The sequence below is a fragment of the Accipiter gentilis genome, chromosome 33 (assembly GCF_929443795.1).
Source record: "Accipiter gentilis chromosome 33, bAccGen1.1, whole genome shotgun sequence".
Taxonomy (NCBI): Eukaryota; Metazoa; Chordata; class Aves; order Accipitriformes; family Accipitridae; genus Astur; species Astur gentilis.
The window spans coordinates 15,009,900-15,037,436 of record NC_064912.1 but is presented as its reverse complement, the minus strand read 5'-3'; the positions used below and the strand labels follow the sequence as shown (position 1 = coordinate 15,037,436).

Below are 27,537 nucleotides of genomic sequence, written 5' to 3'. Positions count from 1 at the left end.
AAAGATCTGTTGTACAGTCTCTAGGGGGAACATCAATTTTCATACAAATCTAGGACAGATGAGGAAGACTTCCTTACCCCTATTCCTTTTTTGTTGGGGCTGCATATTGTTTGCATGTACCTTGCAGCTTTTAATCTGCTGTGATTCCCTTAAATGTCTGTCTCTCCATCATACTTGCCTTCCCTTGGGCTGCAAGTCACCAGCATGTGTGTCTTTGTGTTAATTTGTCCCAGTTCACAGGCATAGCATCATTAGTGAAATAACGCTGCTGCTGTAATTACTGTGGGATTTGTGCGCAGCAGTGTGCTGTTGCATTGCGGTGTACCTACTCTTTAATCTACATGGGCCATCTGCTTTATTTCTTAACTAAAAGTTGTTTTGTTTCTGCTTTGGAAGAGTGAATCTGTTGCTCTTAATCTTCTCTGTGTAGAAAAACATTGCAGCTAGGATAAATTAAATCCCTGTTTGATAGATTGTGCTCGTTTTTATACGATATCTTCCAGGTCATGCCCTGTAGTTTTGCTGTGCACAAGTTTTTGTTCTCCTCTGTGGCTGCAGGGACATTTGGGTCCGAATTTTGGTAGGACCACTCTGTAATCTAGGGAACTCTTGACCACTGGAAGTCTGGCAAGTTCAAACACAGTATACAGTCCTGCTGTGGGCTCTGTAGTGAAGATATTGCAATACAACTGAAAGATGTTACTATCCCATGACAACTTTGCGAGTAATACTCTTTTAAACCCCCATTCAAATAAGTATTGTATGTTGTGTGACAAAGCACTTTGACTTCTGACTGAGAAAGAGGTCTCTTCTATATTTTACTACTGCTTCCCTGACCAAAAATAGTGAGTTGTTGGACTGATCAGGTCAAAGACCTCAGTTTCTCCAAGTCTTCTGCAATGGCTGTCTTCTCCCCTTTTGCCTTTCTCTTCCCAGGACTTCCCTAGGATTAAATGGATCAGCTCCTTGTTATGAGCTGGTTCCCTAAGCTTAGGCAGTCCTCAGGCATAGAAGTAGCTTAAGCGGGATGGAGCATTGACATTGCTGTTAGAGAAAGCTTTCTTTTATTTCCCGGAAGAACTCGTCCATTAGATGATGATTTTGAGAGGTATTCTTTGGTGTGGTCAAATTGGGTGATTTTGGATGCTTTAGAGGCATTAAAATAAGATTATAAAATAAGAGCAGTGGGGATTTGGCAGCATGTGTCACTTTTCTGGTCTTTTGAAAGAATTTATAGCCTAGTTTTACCGTAAAGTGGGGTTTGTTGTTGTCATCTTATGCGCCTTTTAAAAATGTTCCTGTTGTCAATAAATAAGGTGAGGGCTACAGTGATCCATGCCTCAAAGAATATAAAATGAGAAAAATACACTTTCTTAGGTCTGTTGACAGTTTATTTTTCTTGTAATGGGAACATTATTTCTACATGAGCCTATCTCTCCTTACCACTAGAAGTTGTTGCATTCAGTTCTGAGACAATGAAATAGCAGCATCAAATCCGGCAGTTTGCATCTTGGTTTTGTTAAAAGAATAAAAAAAAAAAAAATCCATTATTTCTCATAAGACATTTGGAGTAGAGCAATCATTTAGAAAATGAAAAGATCCTTTGTCTAGGAGGCTCTTCTGTTTCGTTCTTTAATCTAAGCAGCTGTCTTTCTCCTTCCCCGTGGGAAGTTGTGGTGGGTAAATAACATGGAAATTCATTTGATGATGGAGACATTAGAGGTTGGCATGGACAATTAATTTGTTATTAGACAGAATTAATTTTATTTGATCCTTACATGGTTCTGTTGCTGCATATAAATAAATTCAGCAGCTTGACGAGTTAGTCTGCAAATGTAGCTCTGTTCAGTTTTGCTGAAGGATGGCTTTTTTATGGCTGTGAGATCAGGAGTGGCTTCTTTCCTTTCCTATGTGTGAAGTGCGGATTACACGGAAGTCTTTGGCTTTGTGCTGCTGGAAGTAATTTCTGGGTTTGTGACCTAAAACTTGTGCTTTTCTGCTTAACGAGCGGTCTGTGTCACAGCACAGCTAAGCCTATCCAACATGTTGCTGTGAAAGGGATGGTCCCTCTTCCCTTCTCCCCTTCCCAAACTAAATGCTTCAGTCATTTTCTTTGTGCAGAACTGGTTTGAAAATGAAGTTTCGGAAGGTAATTCAGCAGAAAGCTAACTCTAGAAGAAAGTGAGAAACTTTTTGCTTGTGAATGGTGTGAGTTCCTTTGCTCGTACAAGGGACAGGACAAAGTATCAGTGGCTAGAGGTGAAACTGTTGACTTTCAGCTCCAGAGGGATGATCTTGCAGTGTCACAAAGCAGCACCTTCATATTTCCTCTTTTATTCCTACAATTCAAAGCCATATTTTGGTTGATTCTGGTAGGTACTGATCATTTCTTCTGCAGAAATAGGTAGAAAAGAATTAGACTTCCCTCCATCTTTCATGACTTTGGCATGTCAAGAATTTGGAGCATGTGTAACAGGAACACTTTGGGAATGTTCATACTTGTTAACATCTCTGCTTTCCTTTACTGTCTCTTTCTGGTTTTGCCTTTCTCTGGTGTAATGTCAGGAAAGGCATCTTAGAAGTAGCTGCACAACAGTGGTAATCCTTTCCTAAACAGAGCTGGTGCGTAGTTGATAAACACATTTTTTTTTTTGTTGTTTTGATAAGAATGACCTAATCACTAGGAAGATCCCCAGACAGAGGCTTGAAAGAGGTCTGTGTTTTAGCCCAGTTCTTCTAAGCTGCTAATGACCACAACCACTTCATCTTGCAGGGCATCGGTTTCCCCTTCTGGAAATGGTGGTGGTGATGCGGAACTTCCATAATAGGCTGCTTTTAAGATTGACTGCTTAAAAGTGCAGCATAAAAACTTAAAGGTAGTCCTATACTTCTATACTGCGAAGTGGAAGAGTTCCGTGAACAAGTTACTTATAATAGTGTCCTCATAAGACATCTGCTTTTGCATATATTATACTGCATTTTTCCTTCTGCTTCTCTCCTGTCTTAATTGTCTCTGCTCCAGTTTTCCCCAGACTGGAGAGTCTTTTGCTTGTGCTAGATTGGCAAACTAAAGATAAAAGTTTTTGAAAATGAGACCAAGGACAAAAGCAGGGAGTATGTTCAACTTGGAACTGTAAAGGGATACGTGAATGTGTTAAAAAGGGTACCAAATTCAATTATTTTTGTTAACCGGTGAGATCAGAAGAGGAATCAATTATAATGTGCAGATATCTTTCTTTGTGAGCTGCATGGTGAAAACTTAAATTGCATTTACTTTTTAAAGTTGATGTGCCAGGAGACAGCATTGTTTCAGTAGGTATGAACAAGGAAGAGACTAATGTCATCTGTAAGTGGCAGGAAATTATGAAACTTGCACCTCTTGACAGTAATCTTTTCAATTTAAAAAGCAAATTGGAGAAATGCAGTTTAACTATTCCCACAATAAGTGAAAAAGCAGGAGAAACTAAGGGATGAAAACACACCTCTTGAAGAAATTCAAGGGTAGACTTGGTGTACATTGTTGGAGATGATTTAGCAGTAATTAAATCAGTTCTAACATAGCGGGTAAGACTGTAGATGAGAAGAAAGGAAAAAGAAAAAGAAAATTTCCTGAATATCCATTAGCATGCCAGACCGTTAGTGAGCTTAGTGGGAGAGCAGTGTGGAAGTAAGCATTAGTGATGAGTAACTGTCCTCCCCTTTCAGAGAGCTCCAGGTCCACACTGAGCAAGTGCCTAGTGATTGCTTTAGCCATCCAGCACAGACAGGCTGTCATTTCTTGGTCAGCAGCCTCGCGGCTGTGTAAAATGTTCTGGTAACAGAAACAGTAGAGACCATGTGAATTTTCTTAACGTTGAATGCAGAAGTAAGCCCAGCTCGTATTTGTTTCCCGTCTCCCACCACCCCGTGAGGTTCTCGCCTCTTTGCACTTGCTGAGCCCTGCGCGTGCGATGCCCGCACAGGCGTGTGCCCGTTCCTGGTGCTGTGGTTTCTGCCAGCCTTCAGCAATTGCTAGCAAACTTAGGCTAGCGTGTGCCCAAGTTTGTGCAAACGTGACAGAAAAACTTTCCTCACAGTTGGCATTTGCTGTGGGATGCCGTGCCTCTGGCGCTGCGCTGGTGTGCAAAACAACACAATGCTTATAAATAACACAAAGTTATTTGTAACGTGCTCCTGTGGTGTTACAAGTAACAGTCATATCAATTGCATACCATACATTCAAACATCAGAGTTTAAAACCACTTCAGAGACCCCCTGTTTCTTCATATGGCTAGTGAAAAAGAAATTGCTCTTTGGAGCATGGCTTTGCTTTTCTCTTTGCTGTTTGTATCAGTGGGTTAAATTGTCTAATAACTTCAATTCTAAGCTTTTGAAATATTTTTACTGGAAAAAGTATTCTTTAAGTATGAGATACATATATTTGAAGTGCACAAATGTTGAATTTAGAGAAGAATGATGGTGTTCAACTCAATTCAGTGGCTGATATTAAAGAGGCAATTACATATGATTTGTGAAATAGAGAGCAACCTCTACAGAGTGTGGTACCTACAGGGTTTAACAGCACACTCTCTGATCTGAGCTAATAAGAGCAGTATCTAATATTAGTGTTTGCCTTGTCAGAAAACCCATTAGTGTGCCAGTGTGAGAACAGTGCTTGTGATGCAGAAAGTGAGCAGCTGTTGCCTTTTGGTACCACACAAGAAGGCAGGGAGAAGCGCTCTCTAAAATGTTTATTTGTTATGCTGCTGTTTTTTTGTTTATGGCATTAAACTGTTGATAAAGATGTTTGAGTATGTACATTCTTTTAGAAGCACACAAACTTCAGCTGGAGATCAATTCCTTTATTTGCTTGTGTGCCTCTGAAGTTCTTAAAATTTTGTGTAAAGTTTTTTTTTCTCTTTTGAGATGAAAACTTCAGAGCTCCCTAGTTTTCAAGCTATTTATTCTTTTCATGTCTTCCTCCTTCATACATGCTGAACATGCTGAACAGGCAGTATTTTTTTCTTCCTTTTCCACACATCCAAAAACTAAGTACAATTAAAGTTTCCATTCTGTGCCTACAATCTATGCCACAGGCTTGATGAGGAGGGGTTTTCAATTAGTACCATGTTTGGTGTTAAATTCAAAGTTTCTAGGGATCGGTGTTAAAATGAGGTACATGAGGTAACCTGTAAGATGTGCAAGTGCAGAACCTTAATAAAAATTGGGGCCTGAGCCACTATTAGACCACAGACATTTCTTTTGTACTTTGATTTTTAGTGTGGCTCTACAAGCCTCCTGCATTTTACTTCATGGTGACTGGCCCTGAGTTTTCAATTACAAAGTGATTTCTTGTCCTTAATCCCTATCTCATTCAGTCCTGGCTCTCCTTCCAGTCAGATTTGGATAACTCTGAGAGATACTACAGTGGTTCCTATCAGTTTCTGGAGATGAATGGATATTTATTAACCATATAGTGAAATGGTAAAATGTAAGAGGAAAGAGTGAAGAATTACACTACCCAATACTGCGGAGAAACATATCTTCAAATATGTAAAAGACTGCTCTAGAGAAAAAGGTAATAAATTTTTGCCTAGTATTGTGCTTATAGGCTTAGGATATAATTTCTAGCAGATATTTTCTGTTCTGTTCACTCTTCTGAGGTGCTGCCCCAGCAGCTCAGAGTACAGACAGGACTGTTGGACTGTGCTTTGCCCTCTCCTCCCTCCATGGCCATAGCTCCTCAGTGTCCTGCTGCCTTGGACCGAGGGGGAAATTCAAATGTCAGAGACTGTGAGCCAGCCTGGTTTCAGCAAGCGAGCCTGAGGTGGATAGGATCAATATTCCTCTGAAGGGAGCTCTCTGTCGGAGCTCTGTGTGTGTGGTCAGTGAGACACGTGCCTTTGTGAGACTGCACATATTTAGATCATTAGAAGGTACATCATTAGAAGGTGCATCTGTATTTCACAAGCACATCAACTGCTTCTACCTTCTGCATCGCGTTTCAGAAATGCCACTAGACGATATTATGTGATGATCTACTACAGAGTGTGTTCAGAAATTGAAGACTTCTAAAGATACAGCATTAGCATATATCTGGAGCCAATCTGATTTGCTCATGTTCAACTCATAGCTTTTTCCCCAATTTACTTCTTGAGTTAAGTGAGTATTAATCATAAACCGTTTCATTAGCAACTAATTTGATTCAGGGAAAAAGTTGAAAAGATTTGACATATGCTGTAAAATTTGCACTACTTCTTCCATGGACTTGAGGCAGGTGTTTTGCCCAAGAAGACTTTTGCATAACCTTGATTGTTGATTTTGTTTGTGTGTGTGTTTAGCATCCTTGATGTGCACAGTAAGACAGAGGCAGAAACTTATCACTTGCCGCTTTTTGGGTGCTTCTGTTCTTACCCTCAATAAGCCGAAGAGTCCTAGTGAATTAGTAATCATGGGTAGCATCTTTTGAGACTGCACTGACAAAGGCAATACAGTAGTGATGCTTTCTTTTAATGTGGTAGAGCTCATATATGTTATTATTGGAGGTGAAATAATAGGGACAAGTCTGAAAAATAATACTTGGCAAGTGAAATAGGAAGAGCTTTTCGGTATAAGTTGAGAAGAGTGATTGTGAAGTGGTCATAAATTCTAGCTGAATGATTTGTTCTTGTTACCTTTTGTCTTCCCTTCAGCTTTAAACCAGCCGTTCTTGTGCTTGTGGTATCAAGTGATTTTATGTTGATTGTGGAGGCTTTTTTGAACAACCTAAGATGGATGATAAGGATGCCGTTAAAGTACTTAAAATGACTCCTGAGAGAAGGGAACAAGGCAAATAGCAGGATCGCAGCCCTGGACTTCAGGAGAGCAGAGTTTGATCTGTTCATGAACCTGCTCGGAAGAATTCCATGGAATATGCTTCTGGAGAGAAGAGGGATCCAGGAGGGCTGGGGCGTTGGGGTAGACAGTCTCCAGAGCAGCTTTCAAACCTCAACTGTTGTGCAACTTTGAGTTGATCTATTGCTGATAATAGACTATATTGAAAATGGTGTCATCTCATATAACATTCGCTGGGAAGATAAAGCTGTATTTGAGAAAGATTTTACTAAGTCAGGAGAGCGCTGGCCAGGTTATTTTTATTGTAAGGCAATTAGAGAGAAGACATTTTATTAAATGATGTAAAGGTATTTCACAAATGGAAGCAGAAGAACCAAATATAGCAAGAGATATGTGACTTCATTTTAAACTTTTTATTTATTTAGGATAATAAAAATAGCTCTGATGGTATTTCCTGACACATCACAATGGACTTTTTTCCAGAGATGGGAAAATGTAGTCATGAGTGTTGTATGCTTAAATATTGCAGTGCAAATGGGTCTGTTCTCACCTTTTTGTCTTCTTGAGGAGTTACTTGATTGCAAACTAAAAATTCTGTAATTCTGCCTGTGGTGGGTTGAGCGTCCTTTGGTATACCTTTCTGGTATGTGGAACATAGGAAAGGCTAAATTTCAACATGAGTGCCTCCACGTTATCCAGAAAGCTCTGCATCGTGGGTGTGTTGCAGCGTGGAAGTAGGAGTTCATCTTCATCATTAACTGTCTGCTATTTAGCAGCTCTTTCCGTGATGTTATGTGACAGGGAGAGAATTCTTCCCTCTGTTGCTGTGTCTTTTCTTTTGACAATCGTTTCTGTGATTATACCATATTCTATTCACTTTGATGAAGTTGTGCCTGGAAGTAGAGAAGCTGATAGTCCGTTTTGTTCTCTGATATGTGGCAGTTCATTAGTATGAAAGGAAACCAATGGTTTTAGTTTGCAACAAAGTAGATTTTTTGATACTGTGGTTTTGCTCTTTATTGCTATGTAGTTTTGTTGAAAATAAAATGTAAATAAATAGGAATGTGCATAATTTTGTGGTCAAATATTAATTGAAAGACTGATGAATGTTTTGGTCTTATACATTTAATCATCATTCTCTTTCAGATGTATATAATGAATATATTTCCTAAATAATGTTTTTCTTCTGGTAAACTGATTTTTCCACTTGTTTTTAATGAAGCATGACTTCAGTGCTTCACGTTTTGTCTAATGGTTTGAGCATAACATTCTTGATGTCAGTGCAGTTTTGAGGGAAGATTTTGTTGACTTAATATTGCAGAGGCAGTGGAGGGAGAACAAAGAAAGGAACGTCGTTTTGTCTGTGTGAATTAACCAGCGCTCTGGCGACACTGTAAAAGGAAGGTGTTCACTGAGTGGCAGCTAATATTAATACTAGGTCTACTAACTTGTAGGCTATTTTAAGGGTAATAGTTTAATTTCTGAAACGTTTAAAATTTGAGGAGGTCTGTTTGTGTGGGCTGTTGTCACAAGGGCTGGAGGTTTCTTCGTAGGTGTAGACATGCATTCTCTTCTCTTCTCTTGTCTGCTAGGTGTGGTTGAGGAGGTGATTGCCTGCCGTGTTCCCAAACCAAATTGCTGGGCTTTTGCCATCCCCTGGCTCGGCAGCTTTAGGGAGAGCATCTTGTCCTGCTTCTCTGTTGATGGGCTGAGCCCTCTGAAGTTGTTGAGCCGTAGGTGTTTGCCAACCCATGTAGCTGGCACTGAGCGCGGTTAGGGGGTCCTCGCGTGTGGGGACGTGCTGGTGGAGCGGGGTCTTTGGGTAACTTGGATGTGAAAGAGTTTGATGGGCAGCAGGTGTCGGGATCATGGGCTTTTGAGCCAGCCAGAAGCTGCGTGAGGGTGTACCTGTTAACTCACAGAGAGGTGGGGAAGGGACCAGCGACTTGCAGTGCATCCTCACTGTTTCTCTTCATTTATTCCTCATCAACCCCCTTCAGGTGAGGATGCTGCAGAATGAGAGCAGCAGTCAGAAACGACTGATGAGAATGTGAAAAACCAGGAAAGCAGTTATTGCTGGAAAACTGAAGATCGGACTTGTTTACCTTAAAAAGTAGTTGAATAAGAGGTGACAAGTTGAAAGCGCAGAGTCTAATGAATGAATGGTTTAGAGAAGTTGTTTGGGAGCTGTTGTTTTCCCTGTCTGTGCAATGCAAGAACAAAGGTGTTCAATGAAGCTGAAAGGTGGCAAATTAAAAACTGATAAAAGAAAATACATTTTCAAGCAATGAAAAAAGCAGTAGGATTCATTTCCACCAGAAAACTGGCAAGGTCAGGAATTTATCAGGGTTCAGAAAGAGAGTGGATATTTATATGTTCAATAAAAATATCCAGAGGAGTTGTCAATGAGAGCTTGCTTTTCAAAAGCATTTATTAAATGCCATTTTTTTGGAGTTGGGAAACTCAAGGCGAAGGTGCAACTGGAATGGTGGCAAAGCACCATAATCTTGTACCTGCCTGATGTGGTCCTTGTACCTGGTTCTTAAGCATCTGATTTTGTACTTCGCCATAGCTGGGTCTCGAGGAACGGGATCCCAGGCACAGAGGGGTGGTTCATGGTCTTCTCTGCCAGCCTGCACTGACGTTTATACGGGATTCACGTGCCAGCATATGACAAACCTCTGCTTGAGAAGCTGGAATCCAGAGGTGGCACATTTTCTATTTTAAGTGCAGAAAACTGTTTCGAAGTGCAGTTCACAAGGTTAAAGAGTAGCCGAGCTTCGTGGTGTTTACTTGCTGTCTGAGCCCAAGCCTTGAAGATGGCTCCTGATTAAGCTAATGAGACATGTAGTGTGGGTGTCGTCTGAAATGTGCTCTGGGTTGAGAGAATAAATTGATCTTAAAAAAACCCTGAGGAAATGTTGCTTGGTGCGGTTTGTGTTTTTAACCTTTTTAGTTGGTTTATCTACTTAAAGCATTAAAATGACTCTTCATTCATATTTTCAAAGGGTTAAAACATGTAACTCACATCATGTAGGTAAAGTGGAACTTGTGTTACGTAATGTGAAATTAGTATTTTGACCACACCCAAGTAAGTCATAGAATTTTAGTTCAAAGTAATGGCTTACTACTGCTTTGCTCTAGATAAATCATTGGGTGTGATTGAATAAGCTGTCCCTTAAGCTAGCCCAGCCTTACTGTTGGAAGCACGGCATGGGTGAGAAATGACCCTTTATTGTTATATTATTTCAAGGAGAATATGTTTATGTATTCCTTTGCCTTATAAATGGCTTATGTAGTCTGGAAGTTGCACACTGTGCCTCCTGTACTTAACAAAATGCTTTATGGTTTTTGGTCAACAACTTGAGCATTAGGGCTGGGTAGGCACTGGATGTCGTATTGTATGTTTGGGTTTTTTACCCTCTGTATTCTGCATCAGGGTGGATCTATGAATATTGTGGGCTTCTGGGCGGTTCCCTAGTAGTTATGAGACAGTAATTGAAGGAAGTTTCCAACAGTTGTTATAGATAAGTGAAAACATTGTAACCCCAACATACAGTGATCAGAAAGGCCTTCTGTATAGATGCATTCAACCCTGACCAAACCCAAATTTGGTCAGACACGATGCGGTGATTTGCAGTCTAGGTGCTGTGGGTGTCTGTAGGCTTCACGTGTGTTAAGGTGCACGTTACTTCACTCGCTTGCCTCAGACAGTCGTGTTGCAGCGGATACGTAGCCAGACCTTTTAGTCTTCTCTGTGCGGTGTCCTCTTCTTAAGGAGGCATCGCTGGGCTGTGAGGGCAAGGAGCTGTGTCCCCTGTGCCCACAAGAATCCTTTAAAGATAATACAGGTATGCTATGGGTGACCTAGGAGATAACTTGATGTATAATTTCTGAAACTCTTACTGAAGTCGCTCATCTTTTATACCCTGGAGGTAGTAGAGGGAACGTTTTATGTATTAAGTAAAATGTGGGAAATTATTAATATTTTCTAATAAAGCAGTCAGGTGATGTGTATTCTAAAGCATTAGGTAAAAGCCCCTTTTCTTTGCCTTTTTCAAAAAGCCACAGCTGCTGTACTTCTAGAGTTGTTGACATGTCGTAAGGGGACCAAGAAATTACTTTTCAAGTTCAATGGAATGTGCTGTGTTGAGCTGATCGGATGAACTCAGGCCCCTGGTTTTTTTCTGTCCTCTCAATCTGATGCAAGAGATTTACCCTCCTGCTTCAGTTCTGTTTTAGCCTGAATACCCCAGGAGCAGAGCCTGGACGGTGGTGTGATTCCTCCTCTATTTTTGCAGAGATAACTGCACCGGCTTAGAGCACAGTTCAGTTTACTTTTCTCCCAAGTTAATGATATTTAAGTGGTTAAAACCGCAGGAAACTGGCTGTTAAGAGATTTAGAGGCCAATATCTGGGTTACTTAGTAGGCAGGAAGAAAAAGAAATGCAAGGGTAAGAAATGAACATAGGGCTGAATTTTTATGTGCTGTAGACACTGGCAGAATAGAAGAATCTGATGTACCCTCACAAAAACTTTCTTTTCAGGGTTGAATAATGCTTTTTCTTTCTTCTTTTTTTAAGTAGATGAATAAAATATTACTTTTCTGTTGCCAGTAAGTAAGGATGAATACATTTCGTTGTCAGTTGTATTCCTTCTCTCTGCCAGTGATGGTAATCTAGTGGCTAGGTTGAAAAAGGTATGGTGTTAATTCTTTTTTTTTTTTTTTTTTTTTTTGTAAAGAAATGACTGTTTTTCAAATGTGAACTGTGTACACAGTGTCAGATACCGGTGTCAGATGGCGAGTGGCCCTGTGCTGAGGCAGGTGAATAAGGCAGCTTCACACTTGTGCAAGATTGCTACCACTTGAGCAGTGGGGCTAAGGGAAATAGTAGAAAGAAGAGGGGGGTTTTTTTGAACGAAGAGATCAGAAATACACTGAGATAGAAAAGCAAGCTTGTGCTAGAGGTAGGCAGTAGTGAGCATTCTGGTAGAAGGGAGTTAAATGAAGAAAAATCATAAAATTACTTCACGGCAGCAGGAGGTTAGGAAACGTAACTAAACATGTTAAACTCATGGTGAAACGAGAACCCCAGGGGTATTTTAGTCAGATAATATTTAGTTTGTTGCAGTGTCAGTTGTGTGATTGCTTGTCAGCTAGCATATGTGTGTGCTTTAAGCAAAATGAGGCTTTTGGAGACCATGCACAATTTTCCAGAAGATAATAAGCAGGGGATTTATCAGAGACAGATTAAAAGAGTTACAGTGGATTTATTTGCTCTGGTCCATTGCCAGGATATAAGGCAACCTTAGCCCTCTGCAGAGAAGTGTTGGAGGTGAGGGACAAGAGCTAGAAAGGAAGAACTATAAAACTGGAGAAGAACTTATGGAATATAAGAGCATGTAAGATACACAGGTATTTATAGGTACACATTTAAAGCTGCCTGCTGAATGTTTGCCAAAAGAGCAGTCAGATTGCAAAGTGTCTCCAAAATTTAAGAAATTATGGTTGGGAAGCTAAGAGTGTCTCTGAATGCCTTGTTCTTGCACCTCAAATTAGCCTTTGATTGTCTGTCTTAGGCTCTCTGCCTGGTTGTGCCCTCTTCTCACCATAGTTGCCCCTGGTGGCTGCTTTCTCCAGACTTCCAACCTTCGGTGGAAAGTTGGTGTTCAACCTTAATGTTACGGTACCTTTCCTAGGCTCCTTTATGAGAGTATCAGAAAAAGTGATGAAAACCATCAGTTGTGAGAGACAGGGATGCTTAATTCCTGGTTTACTGTGTGCTTGTGTTACAAAGTGCGTGAGTCTTTCTGACCTCTCTTCCACGTATTCAGGTTAGATACAGATGGAGGTACTTGGACTTCTTTATAGGTTAAATCCATCTTCAGACTCCTGCAATAGCCTTCTATTGGCTTGAGGGACAAAAATGCAGGCAGAGGTTTGATATATAGAACGTCACATTCGAGAGGTAAGGATATTTTGAAAAACCATTCCCTAATGTTCTTCTCAGTGTAAGGGTAGTGAAATCTGCTGGATGTTTTTATGGAGTTAACGGGCTTTTTTGTAAATGCTGTTTTAATTGAGGTCTTGAGTAGAAAGTCAATGGTGTGTGTATACATATGTGTCTGCAGTCAGTTCTAATTTGCAAAGTAATGTGAAAATAGGTCAGCCACAGAGAGATATGTTGGGAAACGGCTGTAGCTGAGAAGGAAGCTATTTGGAGGTTTGGGAATAGAAAAATTTGGTTTAAAGATGATTAGTACAAAAGTTAAGGGTGGTAAGAGAAAGGGGAGCCGTTTGCCTTCTGGTGATGGTAGATGGTGCTGTAGACAAGGAGGATTTGAAAAGTTTCTGGTAACTTAATTTTTGCTGGATTTATTTGGCATAGAACTCTTGGGTTTTTTGTCTGTTCTGGAAGGCTCGATTAGCTCTTGTTAGCAGTGCTCCAAGAGGGTCAGGAGCTGAGGGTATGTAGCTCCCTTAGATGCGTTCCCGTAATAGCCAAGTCTGACCTAATGTGCCTTTAGCCACAGCTCTGCCTTCAGGCCCCTGTTTCTTGGGTCTTGCTGTCACTTTGTTTTTACTCCCCCCCCCAGCCCCCCCCACCCTCCCCCCCATTTTCCATAAGGCAACGGGATGTGAACAACATAGTCTTTGAAGAGGGAAGCCTAATTACAAAATAACGCTTAACAGTGTATCGATTCCTATCGATTCCTCCAGCCATCAGATTGGGGCAGAACCTGTTAATTGTCAGTCGCCTTGTGCACGTTCCCCGGCCAACGCTTTTCCACGGTGTATAGGGCAGCTGCCTGTATCCCAAGGAGCTTGAAGTGGGATGCACGTGGTTCCTGTGAGGAAGGTGCAAATGGGCAGCTTTGAGAAGGGGTAGATGCCAACTGACGCTGCAGCCTATTAATGGTACCTGGTGTCTGTGCTGCTACACAACATGCAGGGCTCTGTGCTTTGCTTTCATGAATTCCATCACCTTGATACAAATTCATTTCTCTAAATTACAGAGATGTTATTGAATAGTAATCCTCCTCTTTGATAAACACATCACTGAAGTTGAGTTTTATCACATTTATTGTTTGCCTTTATTCAGCAGACAAGTTACCTGTCAAAGAAGGAAATTAGACTGGTTTGATATTATTCATATTAAGGCTCATTTGATTGTTTCTTTTCCCTAATTCTTCTCTAGCTGCTTGCTATTTTATTGTTAATGTTTTCTTCAAGTATTTTGTGAGATACCAAAATGTTGAAGTGATATATAATTACCAGAGTCTGCATCTTCTCATCCACCCTTCTTTTAAAAGGTTGGATCTGTTCCTCTGTCCTATTTTCAGGGCCAGTCCTGCCATTTGTGAGTTCATCAAAAATAGTTGCTCCTGGACCAGAGATTACTGTGACTAATTTTTGAAGTATCCTAAGGGTATATTTTGTCAATAGGTCCTGACACAGTCTAATATATTTAAGTTGTCTTCAGTTATTTCTGACCATATTTGGGCTTATGTTCCCACACCTCACACTGCTAATTTTACTGATGTTAAACATCTGGTCAAGCCCCAGTTACCATATCCCTTTTTTCTTTGTATGTATTTGTATAGCTTAAAGCAAGAAAGCATAGACCTCTGTTACACAGTCATCTTTCTCTTTTTATTTGTGTTTTTACGAGGAATAGTTAGCTAAATTATACCTGATTGCAAATAGCATCTGTTTGATGTTGAAGCTCCATAGCTTTCTTCAGTCTCAAAATTTTCTCTTATTACAACTAATTTGGAGTTAGGAGTCTGGAGAGGAAGAGGAGGGGGAAATCTTGCCACTGATTTCTTATAATGAAGCAGTCTATTAACATTCTCCAAAAATTATCATTAATTAAACAAAAAGCTCATCTAATGCTAGGAACAGGAATATTTCTGTACCATCAAAAAAGCACAGAGTGGGAAATATCATTATGATTCCACTTTACAAAGTCTGTCTCCTCTGCCAGGCTCTAACCCATGCAGAAGTGAGAGAGCAAGTGAGCTGTGCGTTTGGGTTGTGGATTAATAGTTGAAGTTCACTCGTGTGGAAATAAAGCAGATTTTCTTGTGACTAGAATCTGTCATTAAAAAGCCATTATCGGAACCGACCGGCACAATTCCTGCTCTTTCATTGCTAATGACAAAACAATCTGTTCTTTAAAAGACAACAACCCCATATTTTCTTTCAGAGAATGGTGCAGGAGACTTACCAGAACAGAAGCTGGGTGAACAGAGGCAGTTGAAAGATTTATTGATCAATAAACCAAACAATTACAGCTTGTTTTATAAAAGGAAAAAAAAAAACCCAAACCCAAACGTCAGGCCTGCAAGCAACACTGAGACTCTAATAATGATAACTCTGGCATCCAGCTTGAAACGATAAAAGTCAATAGGAAGATATAGGATTTCAATAAAATTATGACACTAGATAAACTTTACCCCAGGAACAAATTTTCCCTGGGTGTGTGAGTGACTTCAGTTAGATTTGTAACTTTAATTTCTTTCTTATTGATTTTTCTTTTCTTCAACTAATTAGAAAGTCTGTGGTGAATTGTGTGTATGTGTTTGAGGAGGGGCTAACGAGCATCAACAGGAATAGGGCCTGAGTTTATATGTATGTATATAAGGTCAGATGGCTTTTTAAATTTTTTTGGCTATATTTTACTCTTCACTTGCTTCCAGTACACAGCTGGGAATCACTGTCATACTCCTCAGTGTGTATTTGAAGCCGCTGGCTGCCCTTGGAGCTGTGCGGTAGCACTGCTTCACTGACATGGGGGATATTGGTAGGGATGATGGTGATGGGGCTTTTTGTGAATACTTCTCAGGTCTTTCCCTAAAATTAACCCAAAAGGCTTGGAGGAGCCTACTTATATTACTGCTGTTTCTAAACCACTCTGGTAGCCCTCTGGTGTGGGAATACCAGGGAAAGAGACTTTCCCTTAGCTTCAAGCTAATTGCCAACCAGGTCGAATTTTGGCTTTACGTAGAGGGAACAGAGGAGCTGGTGGGAGGACTGGAGAGAAGCTTTATCTTAAGGATGACATTTCGCAGAGGTGCCAACCTGTACTTTCCCATAGCAGATTTTCATGGGATTAGCTCTAGTTTTTGGTTGAGATTGTAAAATGTGTTTTCCTTTTTGTTACTTATGCAATAGTAGGAGGCGTATTTGGTGAATTCGCTGTTGCTGGCAGAAGAAAAGGAAACGGTTCAACCTGTGAAAAAATCACTATCCTTCCTCTTTTTCAAACTTACATCTCCTCAAACACAGCTGCAAGCTGCCGCACCAGCATTTGCTGTGGGGCATTAATTTCCTAGGTTCATAATGAACATCAAACCCAATCTGCTTTTAGGGCATGTTTAGAGTAAGCTGCATGTCTGTTCTGGTGTAATTTAAAACTGGTCAAGGTAAAAAGCACTCGTAAGTGTATCGGTGTAAGGTCCATGGTGAGTTAGCAGAGATGCCCTGTGCTGGGTAAATTTTGGAAATTCCCAGAGGAACCGCTTTTTAGTAATGCTGATGAATACTCTCCTGATAGAAAGCAGGAAAGCAGAGGTTTTGGAAAAAGGTTAGAAAAGGCATCTGAAAGTCCCTGGGGAGGCTTTTGATAGGGCTTGGGGAATATCCTGTCGTGTGGGATGAGGAGATATTGCAGCAATTACTAAATTAGGATTACATTTCAGGGAATTTTTAGACAGAGGACTTCTCGACAAGAACTTCTGTTTCCTGCCAAACTAACAAGATCTTTAGGAGGGAGGGAAAAGCTTTCAGTAAGTGCTCTTGATGGGGAGAAATTTAAAAAATGGAGCTGGGGACCACTTGTTGGAAGCTGAGAATTGATTTCATTACAGTATTAATATTTAGAAATAATTAAAGAGGAGAACTAAACTCCAGGATCAAGTGTTTAATTGTACTGCCCTTTATTTCAGCTTTTCAGCACCTTTTTTTCCAATACAGCTTGTTCTGTGTTTACTGTGCGTGTTTTCTCTAGAGAAGTTTACTCTTTCTTTAAGAGAAAGGCTTTGAAGGGCAAAGTCTGTAGTTGATTTTAAGGGAAAGACAGCCTGTAGGGATGTCCTGCTTGCATGCAGTTTTCCCATCCTAACATGAAAGCAGAAGTTTGTCCTCCTTGGAGCTGAACAGCTTGGGGAACGGCTAGGATCTTGCTGGGGATGACTTGAATGACCTAATATTCAGCAGTTAATTGGAAGCCAAGTGTGATGGGAATTGCTAGCGGTCCTGTTTGCTGTTGCAAAAATGCTAAGGATTTTGGGACTGCACTGCTGGAATGGAGAGAACATTCCAGTGTTAAATTATCACATCGATGAAATATGCTTAGTAGAAAATGAGGATAGCAGAGCAGCTAGGAGTAGAGAAAGAGAGAGGATGCTGTAATTGCAGATCTAATTGCAACAACATGCAAAGATCAAACCAATACCGTCGCTAAACACTGTCATTACGTTCTCTTCTGTGCTCTAGACAATGATTCAACAATAGATGGGGAATGAAAGTCATCTGTGCAAAAGCAGTTTGCCTTATGAAGAGTGGACTGGGCAGGCTGGGTGATGTGTGTGTACGTTGGAGGGGGAGGAGGAGGATGGAGTGATCCTGTACTGCTGCCTTTCTGCTAAACAAGTTCATTATAAGGCAGGTGTCCTGGGGCTGGGTTTGCGTTTTCTCCTTCTGCAGTAACATGAAAGTATTTCCTTTCATATGTCTGTCAGATGAATAATTCTTTCCTTGGAAAAGTATTTCTCTACACTCAGACCTGAGCAAGGAGCTAGTAATAGCATCTAGTACAATTTATGTTAAAACCTGTTTTTCTTTATTATTTTATTATCTCTGTTCCTTCAGCCTCAGGCTGTCCTTTGGTCTTGGGGTCCTTTTACCTGCTGACCAACCCAACCATCTTGGCTGACCTTTCAATCTGTGACGTGCTCTGAACACACGCTGTACCTCTGGCAGTGCCCCTTATCTTATTTTCACGCCTTAAATTTGAATGTTCCTTCCCTCTTCCAAGCATACACTTGCTATCCATGTTCAGTCTTTGACCTTTAGATTTGAAAGGAGGAGATAACCTTTGTATACAGGCTTGCTTGGCTGAGCAGTTAGCATCACCTTCATTATCTGGACTACAACCTGTTTCATTGGGGGAGGTGAGAGGAAAGGATTTTTTTTTTTCTACCCTGGCAATTCCTGATTTCCCCAAGACAGCAGGATCCCAGCGAAGCATTTCAGCACGGCCAAGCTGGGTTTGTGAAGTGCTCCGGGTTCAGTGTAGTGGCAGTGGCCTGGTATGGATGTGAACTGCACAGCTATAAAGCTGAGTGATCTTCTAATAATATTTCGGGGTTTTGTGGTGGCAGAATTCACACGAGAGAACTGGTTTGTCCAGAGCACTTGAGTATTTCTGTAACAGGGCAAGGTAGCAAACTTCAGCAGTGAAGGGAGGCAGCACTGTAAGATTTCCTAGGAGTTTTTGTTCTTTGGATTTATACCCGGGGCCTGTGCTTCTTTGACCCTGTTCTGTAGCCTCACAAACATCAAGGTTCTTCCATGTAGTCAAAAGATAAAACACTTCATCAGCTGGCTAATCCCTGTATGAATATTGCACCGTAAACGGTAATCTCCTTAAAACACACCTGATTTTTTGAAATTTTCAGCCTTTTGTCCCCATTCTTCTTCTCCATCAATGCCTTGGAGGTGGGCATTAGGTGCTGTCTGAAGTTGGGAACGCTTTAGGAAATACTTCAACCAGGGGCCCCCACAAAAAGTTTTACCTTTAGCTTTCAGCCCCAGCTTTATACCTGGGAGTGTGAATGCTCTCAGGGAGGAGAGAGGGATCCTCCTTCTTGTCTTTCTCTGCAAATGTTTGGTTATAATTGCCAGCAAAGAGCAAAGTGAGCCACACATTTTGTCTGTGAGATACTAACCTCTGAAAAAGTATTTATTATAAACACTGAGCATTGCAGTGTTTTTACGAGTGATAAGTCACATACCATTTAGAGGATATTTGCTCTCAGCCACTTTGTTCGGTGTCAAATCTGTTTCATTTCTGTTGTGACAATTCTGTTTGTTCATTGCTGGAACTCTTTGGCAGGAAAAATGTCAAGTACTACACTAAATATTTTGCTGAAGAAACCCATTCAGCCACATTGAATTAGAATAACGTCTCCAAAAAGAAGGCAGGCTCTGTTTTCAGTTGCCATCTGCTTGTTAGAGTGCATGCATGTTGCTTTCCTGCAAGGGATATGTGGTTTTATATACACAAGACAGCCCAATTTTTCAGTTTTCAGAGCAGCAACATGTATTTTATTAGAACTCTGTGTTCATGTCTGTGGCTTGATGCCAATATGAAGAAGATGAGTGTATATCCATTCAGGGTTTCTTTGCCATGTGAAGGAACAATGGGCAAAAATACCAAATATTGTTCTGGAAACCCTCTCCTTGGAGTGTGGTCAGGGGCTTTAACCCTAAAGTTGGTTTCTGTTCTTCCTGACAGGAGCGTGATGGGATGAGAGCAATTCTGGAGTCGTACGACAGCGAGCTGACCCCTTCGGAGCACTCGCCCCAACTGAACCGGCGTATGCGTGAGGCTGAGGAGATGGTGCAGAAGCTGCATGCTCATAACACTGAGCTGGAGGTAATAAAGAACCATCATGCACTAACCCCAGGGGTGAAGTAGTTGAGACCTTTAAGATTGAATTGCCTAGTGATGTGGTCTGATCTCACAGAAAAGAGATTTGCAAAATTCAGACTTCAAAATTCTGGGATCAATAAGACTCTCAAGTTATTATTCTGCACCCGAAGCTGGCAGGAGTCAAGAATAATCATCTTTGGGTGTGATGAGGCTGCTTTGTGTTAAGCAGGGCTGTACTGCACGGGTGGAGTCACAACTAGTCCCTGCTGGTTAAAGGGTTGCGTAAAGGACAAGTTGTATAAAGGGCAAGTAAAGGGGTAATGAATTGTAGCAGGTGTGGTGTCTTCTCTGTGGTCTAGTCTAAGTGATTCACTATATCACATGTGTAGCAAGGCTCTTCTGTACACAGTGTGAGCGAGTGTGTGTTTATAAGAGCTTTACTCCAAGGCTTGAAGAAGTAAAGTATGTGTCTGTTGTTAATTCTTTACTTCTTGGCATTGGGCCTGAAAACCCCAGAATACCAGTAACTCTATTAAATGCTTTTTGTTAGGTTTTCTCTAAGAAAAAACATTGTTTCCAAAGACAGAAGTATTTCTTGAAGGAATTCTTGTATTATTTTTAGTTCTCTCTGAAAATTTGTAACCTGAAATGTGACTGTAATGAGGTAAATGTTAGCATGCGTTTGCCAAATAGTTCCTCTCTTCTCTGTTGTAGTTTGTTGTAGTGGAATGGGCTTTGTGGTCATGAGTTGAAATATTTGGAATATGTCTGTGATCTTAAAGCTTGGCAGTTTTATTACGTAGGCTTTACAATAGTCATAAGTATGTGAGTTTTCCTTTCTTCATGCCTAGTTCCACCATTGTACAGATTTACAGATGCCATAATTCAAATGGAGTAAAACTTGTAGAAATTGATGCTCCTCGGGTTCATGTTCAAGCTGTAGAATGGATTGTCTTACTGTGCACAAACCTTTTTGTTGCTTCTGGCATCCTTAAAAACGCTCTTTTCTTGTGTTGGTAGGTGGGGACTTAAGTCAGGCAATACTGGCTCCAGTGTCCTTTAAAGCCTTAGCAAGCAGGGCAGAGTAGTGTGATATTGATCAGTATCATGGTATAGATCCACTTCATCCCTGTTTCTCAGAAAAGGAATTCTGTGAACTTTTGGGCAAGTTGATAGCTAAGTTAGCTGGTAACATCAGATGAAATGGAAATTTGCCTGAATTTGTCTGTCTCAGAATGTTTCTCTATGTTGTCTTCTGATCACTATTTTGCTTACCACCAGACAGAGCAGGATTAGATGATGCTGACGTAAAATGATAGGTGGCTATTTTATGCTGTATTCTTAGTTGTTTCCAACAGTGGCTCTAGGTTGTTGCAGGGAGATTTCCTGAATTGTTTCCCTGAATGGGTCAGATGTGCGTGGTGTCTTTGGGCAATAATGAATTACCTTTTCTTCTTCAGGTGAAAGCATGGAAGAGCGTGTGAACCAGTTGCTACACCCCTTTATAGGGAACAAATTCGAAGGTTTTTTTCATGGATGTGGATTAAGGGCTACATGGAAAATTTTGGAAAGGAGCTGTGTTCTCTGGAGGTTTTTTTTGCTTGATGTCAACCTTTAAGCCTTTCAAAGACTTGCTAGAAGCAGGATTCAAAGACCTGATATTCCCCTTGTAAAGCAAAACTTTATACTTCACTTGATTGTGTTTGCCTTTCTGACTGTAGTGTTGACTGCTGAATCCCATCTATTTTGAAATTTTGGGGGAAAATTTTTGTTTCAGTAAAAATCTGAAAACTGGAAAGGAAAATTGAGGTACAGGCAGGACTCCTGGTGTCTCATCATCAGGAGCAGCAGCTGTAATCAACTGTCTGTAGATCAAAGAACTGGCCGATAGCAGCTATTAATAACTTCTAACATAATGCTCTGCACCCTCTCAGCTCTGCTGAGCCTCTGTACAAATTTTAGAAATGTTGACACCTGCATGACTCATCTCACAAACAGAGGAGACAGCAGGAATGAGGCACCTTGGAGCCTCAGTTGTTTCTGAGATGTGGGAAAAACAGTCTCTGATGCGGAGGGCTGGGACGAGGAAGGAAAAAGGGAACTCGACACATTTAAGTCAAGTGCGGCACAAGGGTCGGGGCATCCTGGGAGCCCCTGATGTGGATGGGCTTGGGAGGGCAGCACACAATCAGCTTGTAGAGTGGCACAGAAGAATGAGAATAGCCCATCTGTGAGCATCACGCACGTGGCAGCAAAGCAACAATGTGCACAACTATTTTGATTAGATCCAGGTAAGGTCTGGGGAGGCTGCAAAGAAAGAGAGTTATGGATCTGAGCTGAAAAGGCCAGGCTGACAGTATTACTTTTTGCTAGACTAAGTTTTAAACCAACTGTGTGGAAAACAATTAAATCCCTAGTTAACAGAGGATATACCACTGTGGGCAACCACAGTTACGCTCACAGAGTGCTTCTGGCAGCTCAGCATACACTGGGAATGCTGTGTGGTTGTTGCAGGAGCAGCCTTTGCACGGTCCCTGTGCACTGCAGGTATTGCTGTGGTCCAGGAGCATCCTGACTTTAAAAAAGCCCTTAGAGCCTCTAAGGCAAATGCATCCTCTTGCATTACATTTTTTAGCTTCTACCTTTCAGCTTTGTTCATAAACCTTAAAATTCACACCATGCACCATGTCTCTTTTCCCTGACTTCTTTTATCAAGTTTTTTTCCTCTTTTTTTTTTTGCTACAGAGTACTTAATTTACCAAAATCTCTTTCTATGCTCCCTAGCAGAGAGCCCTTTGATACTGTTTTTATCTGTTTCTTCTGGCTGCCCTAAACTGTTACCAGCAGCCCCACCTCTGAATAAGCCATGGAGGGAAGAAGGGATGTTCTTAAGAGGGATTTTTCCTTACTCTGAAAATGGAGACTTTCCCATCCATTCCAGCAGCAGCTCTGTGTGAGGCAGGAGGCTCTCTGGTGAAGATGGGGTGATAGTGATAACGCAGTAGGAGAGAGGAGGAAACCGCATGGCACTAGGAAGATTGTGGGCTGAGGCAACAGCTTTTAACTCATTAGGGAGATGAGGTCTCTGATAAGTCCTTTGCTTGAGGTATAAATGGAGGCAGGAAGCCGTTAAAAAGAACGCAGAGAATGAGAGAGGAGTGTGTAAGCCCTGGAGGGTTGCATGTGAGTAGTTTATTAATGTATGCTGGGAGGATGGAGTTAGGTGATACACTGAGTCGTGCCCGACTCCCTCATTCCCCAGCCCTTGCTGGGCAGGACAGCTGCTGGGAGCGCTGCTGCATCTGCATCGCAGACATTGCCTGGATTACAGGCACCTTTCTAGAAACCAAAATACAGAAGGATGTTTTCACCCCAGATCGCTTCAGAGACGCAGTGTCGGTGCGTAAGAACTAGTCCTATCAGAGCCTGATGGGGCAGAGGACTGGAAGACAAAGAAAGGCTGATGGGGAACTTTTAAAATCCTCTTTACTGATGGCTGATGAGAAAAGCTGGATCTCTAATGCATGGACGTGCAAACACGTAGTCTGTTCTGGGACCAAAAATTATTGCTTTATGCTCCCAGAACTGCCTGCCCCCAGCCTCACGCCCTACTCCACCACACCGATCTGGTTGAAGAAAGCACTTTACAGAGCATTGAATGTAAAGCAGGAGGGAGATGCAAAGAAGAATGCCATCTGAAATGGTGGCTGGAAAAGCAAGCAGGCTGTGTCAGCCTATTTCACGTGGTTAATGAAGTGTCACTCACCATCTTTTTAAAAGTGTGTTTTGGAACTGAAGAGGGAATGAGTTTGTCCCTGGCCAGCCTGCTATAAACACTTAAAATAAACAGAATTGTAGCCGTATTTATGTCACGGCATGAGTTTTTGTTTTGATACTGGTGATATTAACAGTTTTCCTGCCAACCATGGTTAACTTTTACTACCTTGCTCCCATTACTTCTAATTTCAAGGTAAATATGACAAAACAAGAAGCTCCTGTCATGCAGCAGCTACTGTGAAAAAGCTCTGATGTGGAGTTTAGTGTTTGAAAAGTTAAATGCAGCTGCACAAAAGAGAAATCATCATAAATATAACTCCATTAATAGCGATTTTATTACAACACACTTGGCTCTGTATGAAACTTTAATGAAGAGAGATTTGCAGGGAAGACTCATGCTGACACCTTCAATGGTCTCCAGCATTTTTTACATTGAGAGATTTACACTGTCTGTGAGCACCATATGTACTCTAATCAGTTAATTATGAGTCTGACAGTTTCAGCACATGAAATGCCATATGTTCTGTGTTTTTGTTCCACCACGGGCATTACTGCTGACCTCAAAACTCATTGACCAATTATTGTCACCTTATCTGCACCTGATAACTACCGCGCATCTGCTGGCAGTGAAAATTGGGCATTGTTGATTCTTGTGATGTTAGTCACAAATCTGCTCCTTGCAAAGGGAGTTACTTAGCAGTCACCCCGGTGTTTAAAGTGCTTAAATTTAAGTGCGGATGCAATAAAATGTTTATTTCGGCTGTTAACAGTTCCTCCTTGTCTTTCACCCAGCTTCCCCCATCAGTGCTTTTCCACTTTTTTACCTTCTTTTTTTCTTCTCTCTTTGATCCACACTTTATGTTTATCTTGCTTTATCCCTCTGCTGTATTTCCTCTCCACCTCAAAGGTAAATTGCTTCTTTACATAGCAGAAGGGGTTTCTGTGATGATGGGAACTTTACAGAGAAATTTCCTCCCATCTGTGCAAGGTACAGAGGAGTTTGTTTTTATTTTCAGATTTCTTGTGCCTGCTTTCTCTATCTCTCTGCTGCCATCCAACCTTTGTATACTGTTTTTTCTCAGTGACAACTGTAAGAAACAGTGAGAAGATTACTCTGCTCGCTTTGGATGTCCGTAAGGAGCAAATCCGAGTCACTAGAGCTTTCCTGCCACTCCAGACTGGCATATGTTTCACTTGCCCAGACTTCTGCTGTCATTGTAGCATCTTATCTGTGACTCATGTGGGAGAAAACAGGCTCTCTCTGGAGGTGATGCTAATGTGGTCCATGCATCAGCTACCACTGATTGCTGAAGCAGTCACAGGGCTGGACATCATCTTCTGACAAAGCAAACACCTTGTCGAAATATCATTTTGAACCCGAACGCTTTGGCATCTCTTGGCAGACTTGAGCCTTCCCGGAAACCACTGCGGTCCTTTGCATTTCTTTTCTTTTCTAAAGGAGAGTAGGTCAGGCTCCGTGTCCTCCGGCAGTCCTGCAAAATGGATTATCTTGGGTTCTCTCTTCTTTCACATGTTTGATCTTCCTTCAGACCCGAGTGACCTTGTCAAGTCAGGGAGCCTTTAGTTTCCTCCCTTCCCTTTTACACCTGCCAGTGGCCGTGGTTTGGGAGAGCACCTTGCAAATAACCGTCCTATAAATGAGGAAGTCAAGTCACGGAGGGGCTTAATGATTTGTTAAAGGTGACAGTCCCTGCTCTGTGGAAGAAGAGTGCCTCTTAAATCTGGTTGATGCTGCAGCAGAGCCTGTCTCTGTGTAGCTCAGACTTTTTGTTTGGTCGAACTAGATTTTAAAACTCAATTACTATTAATTTTTTTGAGGACCTTCCCCATTTTGCATCTGTACTGGAAGTTAGTAATTGATCAAGAGAGGTAGTCCGTGGCACTGCCTTATGCTGGAGGTATTCCGCACAAACCGGCATTGTTTTCACTACGGATAGATTTTTACAGCTATTTTTAGTGTGTGGATGCTCTGACAGTTTAAGAATGGCTTTAACTCAGTAGTTCCTAGGGACCACAGCTAAGTGGAAGCAAGCCTCCATCATTCTCAAGAAATGAGAATGTCCTGACATCAACTTGCATAGAGTAAATTAAATCGTTGACTAAGAAAATATCTGTATCTCTAGCCTGTGATAAGCTGGTTTATAGACAAGCCCCCAGCTGCAGAACAACGAGCAGCTGTAAGGAACCTTTTGTCGCTCTTGGCTGCACATTGAAGTGTAGGCTATTGGAATGCATGGGACAGAAAGGCATTTTCCAACTCTGCTGCTGTCTTGTGCTTCAAGTGCAGTAAGAGCAAGGGGAGAGATTGTAATTGCCATCACCTCTTGCTGAAAGTCATGCTTCTGGTGTAGATGCAGTCCATGACACACTGTCCCTACTTCTTACTGACTAAATCATGTCTTGACTCTCTCCAAATGTAAAAATTTCTACTAATGATAAATATAAATTATCACCTGTGCTAGCAATGCAGGGAGTTTAGGATGGACTTGTGCTGTCTGAAGTGTTTCGGTCTGTGGGAAGCATACCGAGCCTAGGTGAGACTGTGCTAATGTCATCAACCTGCTGTCTAGGTGTGATGCTCCAAGGACATGGGAATGCTCCTGTACTCAGCCTCTGAAGGATCTCACTTCAGTCCCAAGCAGATTGATAGATGCCAGCCACAAAAAGATTCCCCTCCCCCCCCCAACTATGCTCCCCTTCAAATGATCTTGGTATGAACAAATCCTCCTGTAGCCTTTTCTGGTGATGTTACGAATAACCAAGCACAAACAAGGCTTGACCTAGGGAATTTGGATTAGCCTCAGATGTACCTGGCTATAGGAGACAAGAGAAACAGATGAACTGGGTCTAAATTCCTACAGAAGATTTAAAATTGGGTTCTTTCTTAGTGCTGTTTTGGAAAGAGGAGATAACTGATGTGCAGTTTTGAGTCATATTTACCACAATAGAACAGGGGAGAGCATTTCATACGGTGTCGAGAGCTTTAAAATGCTTTACACTGGAAAGCCTGCATGCCTGTGCCTAGAGATACAGGCTCTGCAATTAGATGTCTTTAGGTGGAGGAGGAAGCAAGAATACATTTGGAGTGGGAGCAGTGGCCCCATCCGTGGCAAATGGCAGCAGACAAAGATGTCACATAAAAGATCTGCTTTTGTGCAATATGGTGCCTATCCCCTCCTGCTGCGAGTGTGCAGCTGTGGGAGCAGGGGGCTGAAATCGGGATGCAAGTAGCACAATAATAACATGTCTCTTCCCTCACAAGCAGAAGACAGAAGGAAAAAGGCAAATTAAGCACCTTTGGGGAATGGGGTTAGGAACAGGTAGCTTCCAGCTTTTCAAAGGGAAGGCTTTGAAAATGTAGAAATATGTTCGTACGTCTTATGCTGGTCTCTTGCTTGTCGTTGCAAGCCAGGCAGTTTAGAGAGAAGGGCTGGGAGTCAGTAGGGAGGTTGCTGTGCAGGTTCCTCTAGTGCTGGCACCATTTTGCTGTGTTGCATTCCACAGTTAAAGAACTGTTTGGGGTTTTTGCAGTGTTAGAGAAATATTCAACAAATAGGACAAACTGCATTCTGCATTTAATTCTGAGATTTAACCTCTTTGAATCTCTTTCAAGCTGGAAAGCATGGTCATTTTAGCACTGGTCTCATACATGTGGACAGTGTGGCTACAGCCTATGTCATTGCTGTGCCACATGTCTGGGAGCAGGGTTTGTCTTCGGGGGTACTTGAGTGATCCTCGGATGGGAATGATCAAAGCTTTCCAACAGCTTCCAGGGTATGTGGTCTCTTTCTGGAACAGGGTGCTGGGATCCCGCTGGAGGCAATGCCATATCCTCCGGAGCACTTCCAGCCCCAAGTTGCCTGAAGTGTGTGGTATGTGTTCATGTTGCTCACCACCAGATAAATATTTTGGTGCCTGGCTCATTAGTGATGGGAAAATTGGCCCATCCTGGCCAATTTCTCTCCCGACTAAAAAATGGGTTTGTTTATGTTGGATTTCCCAGAAGTGCTCTCAAGCCAGTGCATCTCATCTTTTTTGAACTATATTGGTGATTCAGGCTTCAATGCTAGCACAGACACAAGGTTTATGTTAAATGTCTCCTAATTATTGGAACTACTGCTTAGGAACATTCTCGCATTGATGAAAGCTTTAACAGCTCATGGAAACCAAGCAATTTTTGGGGAAAAAGGAAGTAAATATCGTGAGCAAAAAGTAAAAGCTAAGATTGCACATCGGGATAATGTTTTACACTGAAAATGCCATG

General features: G+C 41.6%; 1 protein-coding gene across 3 annotated transcripts in view; it reads left to right on the top strand.

Annotated features, from left to right (window-relative positions):
* The window catches only part of MAD1L1 (mitotic arrest deficient 1 like 1), a 379,520-nt gene that overhangs the window by 144,348 nt on the left and 207,635 nt on the right, over nucleotides 1–27,537 (top strand). For all 3 annotated transcript variants that reach the window (XM_049791592.1, XM_049791593.1, XM_049791591.1), the window contains exon 12: nucleotides 19,338–19,478. In XM_049791592.1, coding sequence (XP_049647549.1) covers nucleotides 19,338–19,478 — 141 coding nt within the window. The remainder of the gene's footprint in view (nucleotides 1–19,337; nucleotides 19,479–27,537) is intronic.